At 47.8% G+C, this 19,047-nt stretch overlaps 1 protein-coding gene across 2 annotated transcripts; it reads left to right on the forward strand.

Annotated features, from left to right (window-relative positions):
* Positions 1-1,969: 1,969 nt before the first annotated feature.
* Positions 1,970-15,818, forward strand: ZFP69 (ZFP69 zinc finger protein). Of its 2 annotated transcripts, none has more exons than XM_058679404.1 (6): positions 1,970-2,234; positions 3,813-4,105; positions 4,604-4,689; positions 10,731-10,857; positions 12,231-12,329; positions 14,353-15,818. In XM_058679404.1, the coding sequence occupies exons 2-6, from the start codon at positions 3,979-3,981 to the stop codon at positions 15,480-15,482; spliced, it is 1,569 nt and encodes a 522-aa protein (XP_058535387.1). In that variant the 5' UTR covers positions 1,970-2,234; positions 3,813-3,978; the 3' UTR covers positions 15,483-15,818. The 2 variants fall into 2 exon arrangements, with proteins under 2 accessions (XP_058535387.1, XP_058535392.1); XM_058679409.1 differs by having other exon boundaries at positions 12,234-12,329.
* The last annotated feature ends 3,229 nt before the right edge of the window (positions 15,819-19,047 follow it).

The following is a 19,047-nucleotide window of genomic DNA, read 5'->3' on the forward strand; positions in this document are numbered from 1 at the left end:
CACTGACTTTTTTGTATGTTCAAGTACCTGTTTAAGCAAACCTGCCAAAACTCTTTTTTCCCTGTTCCTTTTAGGACCTTTAGTTTTGAATATAAATTTCTTTTTTCTTTTTAAAGATTTATTTTATTTTTATTGCAAAATTAGATATACAGAGAGATGGAGAGGCAGAGAGGAAGATCCTCTGTCTGATTATTCACTCCATAAGTGACCGCAATGGCCAGAACTGAGCCAATCTGAATCCAGAAGCTTCTTCCGGGTCTCACACGTGGGTGCAGGGCCCCAAAGCCTTGGGCCACCCTTAACTGCTTTCCCAGGTCACAAGCAGGGAGCTGCATGGGAAGCAGGGTTTCTGGGATAAGAACAGTTGTCCATATGGGATCGCGGCATGTTCAAGGCGAGGACTTTAGTCACTAGGCCACTGCACCAGGCCCAAGTTTTATATATAAACTTCAAGACTAGCTCAACCAGTTCCAAAACCATAACAAAACCTTAATAGGAATCAATAAGTACTATAGAAATGAAATTACACCCTGCTAATGCACCTGGGAAGGCAGTGCAAGATGTCCTCAGTATTGGGACCCTGACACCGACAGGAGAGACCCAGATGGAGTTCCTGGCTCAGCCCCAGCCATTGTGGCCACTGCAGAACTAACCAGTGAGTGGAAGATCACCCTCTATGTCCCTCTGCCTTTCAAACAAATCTTAAAAACCAAAACCAAAATCAAACCAACCAATAAATAAAAAACAAGATAAAAAAACTAACATTGGTTAGGGATAGCTCTTGTTGGAAAATAAGTGCTAATAATAAATATAGAAAGCATGATAGGTATTTTACTGTAAATTAAATAATTGAAAGATTGGGGAGGAACAGATATCACGAAAGTCTCAAAGTATCAAGATGACTTGATAAATGCCAAAGAAAGAACATAGTTATCCCAAGCAGAATTCTGGGGGTTCCTGCAGGGCCTGCCTGGATTAGAACCGGCGCCCATATGAGATCCTGGGCACGTGCAAGGAGAGGACTTTGGCCGCTAGGCTACTGTGCTAGGCCCCGGCTATAACTTTTCATTATATTGGTTTTTTTTTTTAAGATTTATTTATTTAGTTTTTATTGGAAAGGCGTATATACAGAAAGGAGGAGAGACAGAGAGGAAGGTCTTCCGTCCAATGATTCACTCCCCAGGTGACCGAAATGGCCGGTGCTGCGCCAATCCGGAGCCAGGAGCCAGGAGCTCTTCTTTCCGAACGAGGACTTCAACCATTACGCAATCGCGCCGGGCCCCCATTGTATTGTTTTCTAAGACCCTTCCCAGTTCCCCGGGCTATTATGTAGTAACTTTCCCACTTTTTTCTTTTTTTCATCAATCGACTTCCCTAGAATTTAGGGTCAAGAAGACAAGATCTGCGTCTTGTTTCCTGCGGATTTTCCGCAGAGCCTTGAGAACGTGCGGCAGCCCGCAGTCGCTCGCCAGACAGCTGCTGGATGAGTGAGTGCCAGAGAAAGGGCTTCCTCACCGGGACAGCTGGCCGGCCCCACAGTCCCTCAGCACCAGGGATCAAGAGCCGGGGGAGCCGCGGCCCCCACGCTCCCGGCGGCTCTCGGGGGGGCGCGGGAGGCCGGGGGCGGCTTCCGGATCCTCGGCCTTCCCGCCCCTCGGGGGCGGAGCCGGCAGCGGGCGCGCGGGGCCGGGGCTGCGACGCGCTGGCGGGGCGGCATCTGCAGCGGGCCGGCGCACGGTGGGCCGGACCCAGGCAGCCCACCCGCTCGGTGCAACCCGAGGGCCAGTGCGGAGGCTCCCGGCCGCGGCCTAAGGAGCCGGAAGCGGGCAGTAAACTCAGCCGCTGCCCCCGCCCCGGCCTTCAAGCCTCAGGCAGCGAGGGGTGTCCTCGCCGGGCTGTGGCAGCAGCCGGCCGCTAGCGCGCGGCTTCTCCGCCGCTGTGGCTGGGACGAGCCCCCCCCCCACCCCCGCCTCGCCCTAGACCTGCCCTTGATGGCGCTTTGGAAAAGACCCTCGTCCTGTCCGGAGGCCGATGGTCCTCAGGAATCCCCAGGAGGGGTTAACATGCTGTGGAGAGCAATTGCGTTGAGTGGAGATGTGCTCTGTGCATAAAAAGGCTGGGGAAGAACACGGTCTGTTAGCACCCATCCTCCGTGGAGACGCTGGGGCTCACAGCCTGCAGAACGAGCGGCGAGTCTGCAGGGACTGGGCTTGCCTCTGTCCGGAGCCGTCCTGGTGAGTGGGGGTTTCTCCGAGTGGGACTGAACATCCGAGGGTGGCCTGTCTGGGAATACTGCGAATGGGGCGTGTTGACAAGGGACGCTGTGTCATCAGTACGACTCCACATTTCTGCACTTGGGCACTGGAACTTTCCTTTATGCAGGACTAGGACATTTTCCACGTCTCTAGGACACACGTAGTCCCATAGCTTCCCCTGTCCCCGCGCGCTAGGCTTCAAGAAGTCGGGCTCCCTGTCACGGAGTCATCTGTTGCTGGAGAGCCCACATACACTGGACCTGCTCGGGCAGAGGCACCCGCTCGTGCGTGTGGCTTGCCTAGAAGAGATGGTGCATTTGGGCTTTTTCCAAATTTGCCTGCTACAAATAATGCTGCAGGGGTCCTTCTTGTGTTTGAAGCAGGATATTTTCTGCACCCGAAAGCACCTGCTCTCTTCCTCTAGTTGGAATGTTTCTTGCCACCAGTTGCCTCTTCCCAGGGAGGTTAAGAGGAGCTTGGCAGCCGCTGAGCAACTGCTGGAGGTGGTGATGTGTCTGTTACCTTGTCCTCCCACAGCACCGGTAGGCGGTTATTCTGTCAGTGGAGATACCTGAACTACAGGTTCAGGTTTTTAATTTTTTAAAACATAAGTTGATAATTATACGATGCAGAATTAAAATCAGACCTCTGGTAATGTGTATGAAGGATCTGTTATGTCCCTAGCATTGTCTCAGCCAACGTTACAACCCTGTGAAGTACATTATTACCATTTTATAGATGAGGAATATGCCTTCTGAGTGCAGACATCAGGGTTCCAGCCAGGCTGTTTGATAACAAAGCCTGCCTTCTTTTTTATTTGCTGCTTGAAAGGCAGAGTTAGAGAGAGAGAGAGAGAGAGAGAGAGAGAGAGAGAGAGAGAGAGAGAGAGAGAGAGAGAGAATGAGAATCATCCATGCATTGGTACGCTCCCCAGATGACTGCAATGGCTGGAGCAAAACTGATCATCTGAAGCCAGGAGTCAGGAGCTTCTTTTGGGTCTCTCATTCAGGTGCAGAAACCTAAAGATGTAAACCATCCTCTGCTGCTTTGCCAGGTCGTTAGCAGGGAGCTGGATCTGAAGTGGAACAGCTGGGACTTGAACCAGAGCTCATGTGGGATGCCGGTGCCACAGGTGGAAGCTTAACTTACTACACCACAGCACTGGCCCCAAAGCCTGCCCTCCTAACTCCCAGCTCCATACTCAGGCAGAAGATGTCTGCAGCTTACAAGGAAGGCAGCCAAGGCCAGGGCTGTCCATGTTTGCCCATCTCTGGGTGTTGCTGTATCTTTGAGGTGAATGTGTGGAACCAGGAGGTAGAGTTACATCAAAGAACACAGATTATACTTAATCCTGTGTGATGCCAAGTCTTTGCTTCGGATCTTTTGTGGTTTATAAATGTATTTCTGCAGGTCCTGGAACTGAATTATGTGGCGGGTGCTTCCGGATCCCCCTTTTCTTGCCTTTTGCCCTTCTAGAAGAATGCATACCCATCCCCACCCAGATAGCTGCCTTCCCAAGGAACAATGTTTTATTTATGCATGGAATCCGTGTTTCAGAGGTGTTCAACTTGTACCAGCCTCCAGGAGCCCCCGGGTCTGGAGCCTCACAGATGCGTCCTGGTCCTGAGCGTGTAAGAGCGGGATCTGAGAATGACCACACGGCTGTGAAGCATCTAGTTGGAGGTTCCGGTAGTTTCTTCACCAAGAGTGGACGAGGGTCATCATGCCACAGCAGCTCCTGATTACCCTGCCTGCCAAGGCCAGCACCTGGGTGAAGCTGCACGACCCGCAGAAGACTCAGGAGGGCGCGCCCCTGTGGAAGAATGTGACCAAGATGTTTGAAGGAGAAGGTAAGCCCAGGCTGATATGCGGGGAGAAGCTGGTCTTCTCCTGTGGAGATGGTCTCCTGGGGTGAGAACTGGGCGGGGGGGGGAGAAGATCTCTGGAGTTCATGCTTGTGGCTTTCAGGAAAGGTCTAGCTGAGAGAGAAAATGGGGATCCCAGTCCAGACTGCTTGGACCTGTGCCGTGTGCTGTTCCCATCTTCTCACGTAGGCCAGAAAGACAGAATCTGGAATGTTCCACATCAGGGGCTCTGAAGAGTGGGGGATGGAACTCGCAGTTGTGGGGCTGGAGGGCTATTAGGTCCTTCAAGAGTTTGAGCCAAGGAGTGGCCTAATGGGTCTGAGCTTTTGGACTGGCTCGGACCACTGGGAGGTATTAGTGCTCAAGCCCCTGCCACAGGTCCTCTCTGTGAATGTGTTGGGGGAAGAACTGTGCTCCCTGGGTCTGCAGTTCTATCTGGGGGACTTGGGGAGATGCAGGCCTCACACTCTTTTCCGTCACCAGCTTTGCTCAGTCAGGATGCTGCTGAGGCCCAGGAAGAGCACTTGAAGGACGAAATGATCCCTAGGCTGCTGACAGTGGACTCACAGGTGCGTTACAATTTCCTCTCTCTTTCTGTCTGTCTCTCTTTTTCACATTGCTTCTCAGATTTTAAGATTATAACCTGTGTTTTGTGGAGGTAAGGAGTTTCAAACTACTGAATTTAACATAAGGAATTTTTAAAAATTTATTTTCTTTTTGGATGCTGCTTACGTAGTTGACAAGGATGCATACGCATGAGGATCACTGATTAGGGTGGGAAGGGGAAAGGCAAGGTATGATAGAAGGTGGGTGGGACAAATGCTTCTAATTTTCCTTTTTTTTTAAGAAGATTTATTTATTTTTTTTGGAAAGTCAGATATACAGAGAGGAGGAAAAAGAGAGAGGAAGATCTTCCGTCCAATGATTCACTTCCAAGTAGCCACAATGGCCAAAACTGAGCTGATCTGAAGCCAGGAACTTCTTCTGGGTATCCCTCGTGGGTGCAGGGTCCCAAAGCTTTGGGCCGTCCTCAACTGCTTTCCCAGGCCACAAGCAAGGAGCTGGATGGGAAGCGGGGCTGCCGGGATTAGAACCAGCACCCATATGGGATCCCAGAATGTGTAATGTGAGAACTTTAGCCACTAGACTACCATGCCAAGCCTCATTTTTTTTTAAGACTTATTTTATTCTTATTACAAAGTCAGATATACAGAGAGGAGGAGAGACAGAGAAGAAGATCTTCCGTCCGGTGATTTACTCCCCAGGTGACCGCAACGGCCGGTACTGCGCCGATCCGAAACCCGGAACCAGGAACCTCTTCCAGGTCTCCCATGCGGGTGCAGGGTCCCAAGGCATTGGGCCGTCCTCGACTGCTTTCCCAGGCCACAAGCAGGGAGCTGGATGGGAAGTGGAGCTGCTGGGATTAGAACCAGCACCCATATGGGATCCTGGTGCGTTCAAGGCGAGGACTTTAGCTGCTATGCCATGATGCCGGGCCCAGGCCTCAATTTTCCTTTTCTTTTCTGTGTCAAGAGGTGAGAGAGTGAGGGAAGGGGAGGAGGTTGCTCCTAGGTGCCAAACTACATCAGTACCCGGGAATGGATGTCCACTTGATGTCATCCTAGAAACCTCGATGTGGAGAGGAATGTTCTGAGGGTATTGCTTGAGTGATTTTGATAATTCTGGATGTTGTTGGCCTCATTACTCCTCCAAGGTTGAAAAAAATTCTTCAGAGGTCCATTGGCTGACAGAATCCACCCCAGTGCGTCCACTCACCCGGACACTTGCAGCCAAACTCAGCCAGGAGAGTTGTTCCAATTTTAGTATATGTGCTGCCGAAGCGAGCACAAGGAGAGTTGTTGAACCTATTCTGTTTTCCATCTTCTGACATGGCACTCGACATCCTCTGCAGGCCTAAATGAGCTGGCCATTTGTCCCCATGTGCACCTGGGCATGCTGTCTACTGCACAGGCATCAGCAATCAAAGAGGCCCAGTTCTGACCATAAGCATGGTCCAAGGTCGGACCACAAATCCTGTGATCCTTCCTGTGGCTGGAGCATTGAGTCCAACTGTCCAGTTGAGGAGTTCCTGAAGATACTTCACCTAGAGTGATCCCAGACCTGACTTGGCATCTACCAGCCAGTACATGGTCCAGTTCGGTCCATCACCAGCATTAGTCTATGGACACGCTGTAGTTGCCTGGTTAGTTCTGTCCCCAGCCCCCTGTCCTGTGCAAACCGACGGGTGCTGCAGCCCAGACCATCCCAGCATGCCTCAGACCTGGCCCTTGTGCATACCGGTGGGAACTGTAGCCTAGTTGGGGCAACCCCCAATAACCCCCACTGGGCCTACCCTGGCCCAGATTCCTGTGTGCCACTGTGTACAACAGACTAGTTTGGTCTGTGCTGCGTCCCAGTCATTTTCTCATAAACATCTATGGGTGTAGCAGCTTAGCTCAGCCCTCTCCATCCCACAACCCAGTCCATGTATATGCCAGTGCTATTGCCTTGTGCAGCCTGGTCTGCCCCCAGCCCTGGCTCTCATGTCACCATAGTTTCCCTACTAGAGCCATTCCCAGACCTGATTCTTGCACTTTCCGGGGGTTACTATGGTTAAGTCTGACACGACTTGTATCCTTCCTGGCACTTGCTGTGGCAAAGCCGAGACAGTTGGCATTTATCCTGGCTCTTACATGTGCCAGTGGATGCAATGGTCTGGCCCAGCCCCCTCCCAAACCCAGCCTGCATGCAGACCAATGGTTTTTGCAGCCTTGTGCAGTTCAGGTTATCCCCAGTCCCAGCTCTTATGCTCAGCAATGGGAGTGCGGGCCCAGCAGGGGAACTCCTGCAACCCCCAACAGGCTTGATCCCGGCCTGGGGTCTTGTGTGTGTCAATGGGTGCTACAGGCCAGTCTGGCATTGCCTGTCTCGCCTCAGCATTTGGGTATTCGCCAGTGGATGCTGCAGCCTGGCTCTGCCCAACCTGCTTCCAGTCTCAGCTCATGCTAGAAGGTGCTCCAGCCTGGCCAGCCCCAGTCCTGGCCCTAATGTGAACTGGCAGGTGTTGCATCCCAACTTGGCCTGGTCTGTACCCTGTACTGACTCTTGCACTTTCCTACAGTGTTACAGACCGGTCCAGCCCGGCCTATCCCCAGACCTGACCCACATGTATGCCATTGGGTAATGTAACCCTGCCTGGGCTGGTCTGCCCCCAGTCTCAGTTCTTGAATTCATCAGCTGGGGCCAGTTCAATGTAATCATTCAGCCTAGACCTCCCACTCCCAGTTTGGCTTTAGTGAGTCCAGTCTGACATACCCCAGACCCAGCTCACACACAGCCAATGGTTGTTGCAGCTATATTCAGCCTAATCTGTCCTTATGGCAGGCCCTGGTACTCAGCAGCGGAACCACAGTTTAGCAAGGGTATCCCCTTAGTGTCCCTACCCAGCCCGCTGCCAGCCACAGATCTTACACATGCCAGTGGTTGCTCTGACCCAGCCTGGTTGCTCTGTCTCAGCCCTTGCTACTCAATGCTGCAGCCTGGCCTAGCGCAGCTGGCCCCAAGCTGTAACTCTAACTGGTGGGTGCTGCATCCTAGCCCTGCACAACCTGCCTCAAACCCCGGCTTTCATGTACACTGATAGGTGTAATAGCCTAGCCTAGCATGGCCAGCACCCATCCTGGCTCCTGTACATGCCAGTATACTATGGTTTGGCCTGGCTCTGCCTGGTCCACCCCCCAACAAGCCAACCCACATACCTGCCAACAAGTGGAGCAGCCTTGCCTAGCCTGGCTCATACCTAGTCCTGACTTGCATGCTCACCAGCAATTGCTACAGGCCACCAGGGGAGTTCCCCAATTTTCCCCACCAGGCCTACTCCCAGATCAGGATCTCATATGTGACAATGGGTGCTAGGCTCTTACCCAGCATATTCTGTCCCCCAGTCTTGGCCCTAGTGTGTGCTGGTAGATGTGGCCTGGCCACCCTATACCCAGTTCTTAGGTGCACCTGTAGGTGCTGCAGCCTGGACCATTCCCACCTGTTCCCAACCCTAGTTCCCGTAAGTATGGGTGGGTTCGATGATCATGCTTAGCTCTACCTGTCACCACCCTCTGCTCTCCTGCAAACCAGCAGGTGTTGTAGTCTCATGGGGGTGTGTCCACAAATCCCCCACAACATCTGCCACCAGACCCACTTCTCATGTACTGGTTGGTGTCAGGGCCTAGCCTAACATGGCCTATCCCTGCCCTGACGTTCGTTGTTGGGTATTGTGGTCGAAGACCTGCCAAGCAGGCTCCCCAACCCTCGCTTTCATGTGCACCGTTGAGCAGTAGTCAATACCAACTAGTCCAGCTCAGGTCCACATGGGCGGATGCATTGGTTTGACCCCAAAAGATCCTCTGGTTTCCCTCCAAACGACCCGGACTCAACCCCACATTTACCTGATTGGCCACTTTATAAACACAAAACAAAGAGTAAAGAATAAGCAACTATGCTGGAATACTGGTATAGTTGACACAAATTTGGCATTAACCAAGCTCAGAATCCCTGCCAGCTATTGGCTGTTTTTCTCCCAGCAGTGTAACACTTGCCTAGGTACAAGGCAACCTAGACAATCACTTACAGCAGGAGGTCTTCAGGAATTTAATATAAGTTACTGTTGTACAGAAAATTGGGGTTCTGTGGTGGCCTTTTTCTACTTATACTGATGTCTCCATGTAAATTGTGTCTCACCAACATCCAGATGTAGCATAGTATTGAGCTAATTAATTTTTGTAGAGAAGGCAAAATGAATCATTCTAATCACCCCCCAAAACTAATATATGCCACTTAGGATCTTAGATAAATGTGAATAAAATAGTCAAAATCAAAACTGGCTGGATCAGAAGTGGAGAAGCAGAGACTGGAACCAACATCCATACGATATGGTGGTGCCACAGGCACCTGCAAACTACAAAGTTGGCCCCTCTGTATTGTTTCTGATGAGAACCAGTCATTAACATTTATGTGTGTGTCTTTGTTTCTTACTAAATTTTCTTTATGGTTTTGTTCTTCCTTTCCTACCTTCTTTTGTCTCTTTTAGTGATTTCTTTATGTTGTACTATGATAGGTTTGGTTTTCTGTCAGTTTATCCTTTTTGGATTTGCTGAGCTTCTTGGATTTATTTCTCTAATGGAAAAATTGTAGCCATCATTTCTTCAAGTACTTTTTTCTGCCTATTGTTTTCTCTTTTTAAAAAAGATTAATTTATTTATTTGAAAGAGAATCTTCCATTCATTGGTTCATTATTTAGATGGATGCATTGACCAAGATTGGGCCACACTAAAGCCAGGAGCTTCTTCCAGGTTTCCCACATGGGTGACAGGTGCCCATGCACCTGGGTTATCTTCCACTGCTTTTCCAGTCCCTTAGCAGGGAGATGGATCCGAAGTGGAGCATCCAGGACTTGAACCAGCGCCCGTATGGGTTGCTTGCATTGCATTTGGCAACTTTACCTTACTGCATCATCATTTCAGTCCCTGCTTTAGATTTCTTACCTGCTGTTTCAGTGACTTGGTCACCTAGGAATCTGCTATACTGATTGTTTTTCTTAGTTATAGCCCGTATTTTTCTGCCCCTTCACTATGTGATAGTTTTTTCTAAGGTTTGTTTATTTTTATTTGAAAGGCAGATTTACAGAGAAAAGGAGAAACAGAGAAGAATCCTCCATCTGCTGGTTCACTTCCCAGGTGGCCACAACAGCAGAAGCCAGTCTGAAGCCAGGAGCCAGGAACTTCCTGCAGGACTCCCACATAGGTGTAGGGTCCCATGACTTTGGGCCGTCCTCTACTGCTCTCCCAGGCCACCAGCAGGAGCTGGGTGGGAAGTGGAGCAGCTGGGACAGTAACTGGCGCCCACAGGGGATCCTGGTACCTGGCGATGGAGGATTAGTCAGTTGAGCCAATGCACCAGCCCCCTGAGGGTTCATCTTTTCTGTCTTTCTAACATATGAACTAGGATGGGATTGGACTAGTTTTGTTGTTTTTACCGGTCTTTGGATTAGACTTTTCTTTGATCCCCAGAATTTATGCTTAACAAGAACAGGTAGTTTTTTTGTGATGGTAGCTGCTGGGGAATAATAAAAGCTCCTCTCCTTCTGCCCTCAGTCCTCTTCTCTGAGCTCATCATCTGTCACTAACTGACCTCCGGCATGCTCTTCACCTCCCTGCTCCTCAGGTGAACCAAGGATACCTCCAGAATAGATCCTTGGAGCCTGCATGGGATGTTCTTTCCTCAGATTTCCACATGGCTCTTGCAGTCACCGCGTTCACATCTCCACAGAGCAGTCCTTCAGAGAAACTTCGCACAACCACCCTACGGGAAAGGGTTTCCCTGTTCTTACTGTGACTCTCCCGATTCCCCAGCCTGCTTTATTTTCCCCTAAGGCATGTAGGACTACCTGTCACATGTATTTCATTAGTTACAATAAAATTCAGAGACTCCTCAAACAGTCCTAAGAGAGGGGCGTGGTGAAACCACTGCAGCATCTCCAAGCTCAGAATCCTGTCAGAAGTCCTTAGACTTGGATGGAGCTCATCTCTGCCTGAAAAGCCATGTGTTTCTGCTCTAGGAGCCGCTGACCTTCCAGGATGTGTCTGTTGACTTCTCCCAGGAGGAGTGGGGGCAGCTGGCCCCTGTGCACCAGAGCCTGTATCGAGAGGTGATGCTGGAGAACTATAGGAACCTGGTGTCAGTGGGTAAGGACTAGCTGTCCACCTCTGGAACCTCCCCACCTCAGGGTGGCGCTGTTTCCGAAGGATTCATGTGGATTTCTTGGAGTCTAGCCTTGGGTTCTTTTTTGTTGTTGTTAAAAGATTTATTTACTTTTATTGGAAAGGCGGATATACAGAGAGGAGGAGAGACAGAGAGGACTATCTTCCACCCAATGGTTCACTCCCCAAATGACCACAATGGCTGGAGCTGAGCCAATCCGAAGCCAAGAGCCAGGAGCTCTTCCAGGTCTCCCATGTGGGTGCAGGTTCCCAAGGTTTTGGGCCATCCTCAACTGCTTTCCCAGGCCAGAAGCAGGGAGCTGGATGGGAAGTGGAGCTGCCAGGATTAGAACCGGCAACCATATAGGATCCTGGCGTGTGCAAGGCAAGGACTTTAACGACTAGGCTATTGCGTCAGGCGCTAGCCTTGGGTTCTGTGCTAGTGAGATCTCATTCCCTTGAAGATGAAGGCACAAATTTACTTTATGCTGTCAGAATAGAAAAACATACCCCTTTCCACTTTCTGAGACCTCAAATAACAGAATACTGGAACTAAATTCTGGGGATGGTTTTGGTTTGTTTGTTTGGTTTTGGTTCTTACTTTTGACCAGCAGGGAAGCACTTGAATGAAGCATATGGCTTCAGGCCACCAGGACACAGGCTCCCCCACCTCCTTATTCTCAGCTGTGCTGCTGACGACTTTGGCCTTTGCGATGACAGTCTGCTTTCGGAGCCTTCCATTTCCCAGAACGATGTAGTAGCCCAAGCACACCCATCAGTGATGGGGACAGATCCAGGCTTGCTCTTGGCAGCACTCATGTCTGTTCACTGCCCAGCATCTACACCTTACCAAGGTTGACAGAAGCCCTGGTTCCTCTTCAAGTCATATTGCCTCATACCCACTTTCCCAAAGTAACCCCAGCGATATTTTTTATTTTTTTAGATGGTGGTTACATAGTTGATCAGGGTGGGAAGGATCTAGGGTTAGGGATAAATGGGGGTGATCGTTGTTTCCAAATTTTCTATTTCTTCTTCCTATTTTTGGGGGGAAGGTAGGAGATAAAGGGATAGGCCACACTCAGCCTCCCACCCATCCCGGTACCCAAGGATGGGGGAAAAGGCCACAACCTGGGTGATATTTGCCAAAGTTGATCCTGTGGTGGTGCCTGCCACCAGCATTCCCCTGGCCTCCCAGGTGCTTCTGGAGCTTGCCAGTTAGGTCATGACCATGGCTTATGTAGCCGCGTAGTTGTGAGTTTTCCTCAGTCTAGATGGCATGTTGGCTACCGACATTAAAAACCTGGGAATGGTTCTTAAGCATCAGCCTAAGCATTCATACTGATTTCTTACTTCAAAAGCAGGATGTCAGCTTTCCAAACCAAATGTGATTTCCCAGTTGGAGAAAGGGGAGGAGCCGTGGATGACAGAGAAAGAAGACCTAGGAGATCCCAGTCCAGGTGAGACCAAGGCAGGTGGTGTCTTTTACTGTACCAGCTAGAGTACTCCGGACTCCCTCACCTGGGAAGAAGACTCAGGCCACTGGATGGGGCCTGCACTAAGCCTGATGTCTTCCTTTCGCCTTACCCCTTTTTTCCTGCAGTCATCTCTGTGGAGTCAGAAGGGAGAGATACCATGTCCTCACTAAGTTTAAACTTGATTTTCCCCTCTTTCTCCAGAGACCTAAGGTTGACTGTTCCAAAACTCCGTTCTCTGAGCAATCAAATGTGTTTGAGCTCCCCCAAAAAACAGATCTCTTCAGGACTGTCCTGATAGTCTGAATTTCTTGGAACAACCATTTCATGAAACTCCTGTAAGAGAAATTACCACAGGATTCCTTCTTCCCAAATCCAGCGGTGTTTAGCAATCTTCTTGAACTTTGTAGACATTCAGAATATTTTAGCAAATTTCTGAGCCTCTGCCTACACTAAGAAATGAGAGGAGGATGGCACTGTCACACTTCAGGTTAAGCTGTAGCTTGTGACATCAGCATTACGTACTGAAGTATAGCTCAAGTCCCTTCTGCTCAGCTTCCAATCCAGCACCTTGCTAATGTGCCTGGAAAATCAGCAGAAGGTGAGCCTAAATATTTGGGCTTCTGCCTCCCAAGTGGGAGACCAGCATAGAGTTCCTGGCTGTTCCATGCAGGCTGTGGGAGAATGAGTCAGAGAATGGAAGATCTTTGTCTCTCCCTCTGTTCTGTCTTTAGAATAAATTTAAAAATTTTTTTGTTTAAGATTTATTTATTTTTTTTTGGAAAGGTAGCTATACAGGTAGAAGGAGAGACAGAGGGGAAGATCTTTTATCCGATGATTCACTCCCCAACCAGCCCCCACAGCCGGAGCTGCGTCGATCTGGAGCCAGAAACCAGGAACTTCTTCCAGGTCTCCCACGTGTGTGCAGGGTCCCAAAGCCTTGGGCCGTCCTCAATTGCTTTCCCAGGCCACAAGCAGGAAGCTGAATGGGAAGTGATGCTGCCAGGATTAGAACAGACACCCATATGGGATCCCGGTGCATTCAAGGCAAGGACTTTAGCCACTAGGCCATGCCGCCGGGCCCTGTGCTTTATTATAAAAGAATGTGTGTGGGGCTCGGCAGCGTGGCCTAGTGGCTAAGGTCCTCGCCTTGATCCCATATGGCCGCTGGTTCTAATCCCGGCAGCTCCACTTCCTCTCTATCTCTCCTCCTCTCAGTATATCTGACTTTGTAATAAAAAAAAATAAAATAAATCTTTAAAAAAAAATGTGTGTGCATGTATAGTCCTGCTTCCTAAAGTTATTAATACATCCAATACATCCACAAACGTGTTATTTAGCCAGGATCCCATATGCGCGCCGGTTCTAATCCCGGCAGCTCCACTTCCCATCCAGCTCCCTGCTTGTGGCCTGGGAAAGCAGTCGAGGACGGCCCAAAGCTTTGGGACCCTGCACCCGCGTGGGAGACCCGGAGGAGGTTCTAGGTTCCCTGCTTCGGATCGGCGCAGCACCGGCCTTTGCAGCTTACTTGGGGAGTGAATCATGGGACGGAAGATCTTCCTCTCTGTCTCTTCTCCTCTCTGTATATCCGACTTTGTAATGGAAATAAATAAATCTTTAAAAATAAATAAATAAATATTTAAAAAATAATAACAATAATAAAGGACAGGATAATGTTTTTATTTTAAATACTGTTCCTGGAACAAGTGTATGTTCCTGCTCCTGGAGCGGGAGGGCCATTTTTATCTGTGTGAGATGATTTTCCTAAAAGTATTTGTCAGTTTAAAAGACTTAACATTCTGAAGACATGGATAGCATTGGGATTTCATTATATTCACCGTTTCTCAATTTCATTTCCAATTTCCTCTCAGTTTGTGCAACTGTAATGATTGCTAAACTCTCATGTACTTTACATATTATCTGAATGTCTATTCCATATCCACTTGCGTGAGTGATTTTGGACAGCATAATAAATGTGAGCTAAGTGTATATTTCTTCTTTTTTTCAGACTTGACAGAAGCCAGTGATCCAACTGCCAAGGGCAGTGATTCCCAGGAGCAGTTCTATCATGGCATTGTGATGGAACGGTTCATGAAGGATGAGATCATTTATTCCACACTGAAACAAGTCTCGCATCACAAGGATGCATTAGACAAGAACCAGAAAACCTATGGAAGAGATGAGAGACAAGACATTTTGACCAGCAGGAAGAGAGGCCAAGAAACTAACAACTATGAAGAAAATATCATTGTGAGTTCAAATGTTATTGTAGAACAGAAGCACCATAAATGTGACACATCTAGAAAGAGGAACAAATACAAGTTGGATTTGATTAACCATCCAGCAAATTACATGAGAACAAAGACTTACGAATGTACTATATGTGAAAAAGTGTTCAAACAGCCCATTCACCTTACTGAACACATGAGAATTCATACTGGAGAGAAGCCTTTCAGATGTGAAGAATGTGGAAGGGCCTTCAGTCAAAGTGCATCCCTTAGTACCCACCAGAGAATCCACACTGGGGAGAAGCCCTTTGAGTGTGAGGAGTGTGGCAAGGCCTTCAGACATCGCTCATCACTTAATCAGCATCACAGAACTCACACAGGGGAGAAACCCTATGCTTGTGATAAATGTCAGAAGGCTTTCAGCCAGAACATTAGCTTGATCCAACATTTGAGGACCCATTCCGGAGAGAAGCCTTTTACGTGTAATGAATGTGGAAAAACCTTCCGACAGATTAGACACCTGAGTGAACATGTAAGAATTCACACTGGGGAGAAGCCCTATGCATGTGCGGCATGTTGTAAAACCTTCAGTCACAGAGCATATCTGACGCATCATCAGAGAATCCATACAGGAGAGAGACCCTACACGTGTAAGGAATGTGGGAAAGCCTTTAGGCAGAGGATACACCTGAGCAACCATAAAACTGTCCACACAGGAGTGAAAGCGTATGAGTGCAATCGCTGTGGGAAAGCCTACAGGCACGACTCCTCCTTTAAGAAACATCAGAGACATCACACAGGAGAAAAACCATATGAATGTACCGAGTGTGGAAAAGCATTCAGCTATAATTCATCACTCAGTCGACACCATGAAATACACAAGAGGAATGCCTTCCCAAAAAATGTATAAAAATAGAGATTTAACATAAGACGTAAACCAAGTCTAGTTCAATGATTCTATGTTGTAGAATTTCAGGATTCAGTTAAATTTGAGGAACTGCTAGAAAGATGCTAACTTTAAATTTTTTTTCATTGTGGTATCAGTGCCATCTACTGATGCTTCCATACAAACTATTTAATAAAATCTTGTCCTTCTATTTAAATAAATTCAGCACTAGGAAAAATAAATAATGTAATGCTTTTTCTGATCTCACAGGGAATGAATGCATTTTTCTTCATGATAATTCACTGACTTGCCAGCATTTAGGAACTACTGTTTAAAGTAGTTCCACCCCTATTTTTTTTTTTTTTTGATTAAAAAAACTTAATGGGGAAAGCTTCCACCCAACATAAAAGTTTAGAAAACATACACAGTGAGAAACCTCTGTCTCCCATCTCATTTTACCCAGAGGCAACCATAGTTTGTAACTAATTTTTGTGTGTATCCTTCCAAAATTTTCTGTGAATATCCAAAGGAATATACAAATTTTCTTTGGGGGATGATAAGATTTGTTCATTGATTTGAAAGCCAGAGTTACAGAGATATGTACCTTCAAAATAAAAATAAACATATTTCTTGCCTTAGACTGTATTCTAGAAGCATCTGGCTAAGCCAGGCATAGAACTAATTCAAGTCATAATGGTTCATTTCTGGACTTGCATTGGAGTTCTCAGGGATGTGTACTTTTCTTCCCATTGGACATACATCTGGATGGCTATAGCCCAGGAGGCTTCTTGTAAACTCAGGGGAAACAGATGGGAGAAATAGAAACTCACTTGGTCACATTACTTGAACCTCGTTCGAAGTCTCACATAAGGTCAGCCTTAGATTTTCAGTCTCGTGTACATCAGCCACTCTAGGTGAGTCAAGGGTTCAGAGTGTCCTGTATCTGAAGCTGCTTGTTTTGAGGGGAAACATATGCCAACTCTTCCCATTTCCCCTAACTCCCCAGCTGCCACGTCTGGCTGTAACAAAACATGCCCTTTTTAATGATCACAATTGATACTTGGCTGAAAAGAGGCTGATCTTCACATGAAGAGCATATTCTCAAATACAGAATATCATCAGTGGGTGGGGTTCTCTGGAACACAAAGATTATCCCAATTATGAGCCCAGCATTTGAGAAGAACTCAAACATGAGCAAGGTGAATTCTTTGTCTTTAAGGCTCAAGTGCTCAAAAGCAACACCATGTAAGGGAAATATACAGTGAGTTGCTACACAAATGCAAGCCACATGTGACAGCTTTTAGGCAGCTTCATTAATACAATAAAAGCAATAAGTAAAGTGAATATAAAAATACTTAACCCAGTATATCCAATTGCGGGGGTACAGGGTCTTCAAAAGTATGATAGGTATTTTATAGTTACTTATGTTTTATTTTGGACTAGCCACATTTTAAGTGTCAGCTACATGTAGTGGTAACTGCCATATTGGGCCAGCACAGCTCTAGTGGACATTTCTGTGAGTATAAAACTCTGCTATCTGGTAGACTGGGTGCAGTGCTAGAGGTATGAAACCTGCCCTCTGAAAGACCACGGAAGGAAAAACAAAATGAAAGGGAAATAATTTCCAAAATTTTTGCATAGTTGCAAATGCTCCCAAGAGAGCAAAAAACCAAACCAAGAACTTATATTTAGAGATGAACCCTGAGACTCACTTCCTGGAACATCTCCAGGAGGGGCATCATTTGTGAATTTTATGGTTTGGTTATGTTGAATATTTCTTATTCCCCAGATCCACGACTATTTTGAATGAAGTGAATATCCTGATTCACTTCATTCAGTGATAACCGCCTCTTTCCCTGCCTCCCAAACCCCATTTGAAGAGTGACGCTAGTGTGAAAGGCTGGGGACAGGTTTTCATGGCTAGAGAAAGTGATGTCAGGGAGAAAGTAGAGACCTCTGGCCTCGTCCAGCAAAGCCACCTTATTTCACACTTGTTTAGAAAGCTTTGGCTCAACTTCTTCATATTTCTGATACAAAAGCTGTCTTTCTACATAAGCATAAAATCACTTCAGCACTCAGGCTATCCACAAAAGAAAGTTTAATTAAAAACAATCACAATTTGGGCCTGGCACGTTAGCCTAGCAGGTAAAGTTCTCACCTTGCCGGTTGGGCGCCGGTTCTAATCCCAGTGGCCCCACTTCCCACCCAGCTCCTTGCTTGTGGCCTGGGAAAGCAGTTGGGGACGGCCCAAAGTCTTGGGACCCTGTACCCACACAGGAGACCTGGAAGAAGCGCCAGGCTCCTGGCTTCAGATCAGCTCAGCTTCAACCATTGTGGCCACTTGGGGGAGTGAGTCGTTGGATGGGAGATCTTTCTGTCTCTCCTCCTCTGTGTATATCTGACTTTCCAATAAAAATATATATTTTTTACTGTTGTAGACAGAAAAGTTTATTTGCAAAGGGACCAGGTGAGCAGGGAAGGAAGAGGGAAGGGGAAAGCACCTCTGGAGAGAAAACTGGGAGGTGGGGTGCCTCTCGAAAGGGGAAGAAGACACACAATAATAAATCTTTAAAAGTAAGCACAGTTTAAGGTGGTATTGATGTGGTGGGTAAGATGTTGCTTGGGACACCTGCATCCATATTTCAATGTCTGAGTTTGAGTTCCACCTCTCTCCTAAGTCCACCCTGTTGCAAATGTGCAGCCTGGGAGCCTGAAGACAGTGGCTGCAATCTGGGCTCCTGCCACCCATGTGGGGGATTCCATAAATGGAGTTCCTGGCTCCTGGTTTCAACCTGGCCCAGCCCTGTGTGTGGTGGGTATTTAGGGAAGGTACTACACAATAGAACATACTTACTAAAAACAAATTTTTAAAATAAAGATCTACTTATTTACTTGAAAGACAGGGGTTGGGGGAGAGAGAGAATCTTGCACCCACCTGCTTTACTCCCCAAATGACCACAACCCAGGCTGGCAGGCTAGCCAGGAACTCCATCTGTGACTCCCACGTGGGTGGCAGGGGCCCAAGTACTGACCTCATCTTCTGCCTTCACAGGTACATTGGTAGGAAGCTGGGTGGGAAGCAGAGGTGGGATTCAGCCAGCACTCTGACATGGGGTGCCAGCTGCCCAAGCCTAATTTGCTGTGCCACAACTCCAGCCGCAATAAATCCCGCCACACCATACCACGTCCTTTTTAATGCTGTTAACTTTTCTTCCCAGTGTTCTTAGCGCTCTCCCTCTATTTTAAAGCTATTTTTATTTGAAAAGCAGAGAGTGATACATAGAGTGAGGGCCATTTTCTATCCACTGGTTAATATCCCAAATGGCCACAAAGGTGGAGGCTGGACCAGGAAGAAACCAAGATTGGAGAATTACATCTGGGTCTCACAGTTCAGGTACTTGGGCTATCTTCTACTGCTTTCCCAGGCGCGATAGCAGGGACCTAAATAGGAAGTAAAACTGACCATGTCCCAAGAAATGGTTTTGTGAAAGTAAGCAAATTGAACACCTACACTGAACACCAGTTTTCGTGTGTGTTTTAGATTTGTTTTTATCCCAAAAGCAGATTATAGAGAGGAGAAACAGAAAGA

Source organism: Ochotona princeps, chromosome 2 (genome assembly GCF_030435755.1).
Source record: "Ochotona princeps isolate mOchPri1 chromosome 2, mOchPri1.hap1, whole genome shotgun sequence".
NCBI classification, from domain to species: domain Eukaryota; kingdom Metazoa; phylum Chordata; class Mammalia; order Lagomorpha; family Ochotonidae; genus Ochotona; species Ochotona princeps.

What these genes read in the sequence shown, in the direction of transcription:
- ZFP69 (XM_058679404.1), top strand. Translation starts at nt 3,979, where the DNA reads ATGCCACAGCAGCTCCTGATTACCCTGCCTGCCAAGGCCAGCACCTGG. An exon ending in CAAGATGTTTGAAGGAGAAG is followed by an intron (nt 4,106 to 4,603) that starts GTAAGCCCAGGC and finishes TTCCGTCACCAG; the next exon opens with CTTTGCTCAGTCAGGATGCT. An exon ending in TGCTGACAGTGGACTCACAG is followed by an intron (nt 4,690 to 10,730) that starts GTGCGTTACAAT and finishes TTTCTGCTCTAG; the next exon opens with GAGCCGCTGACCTTCCAGGA.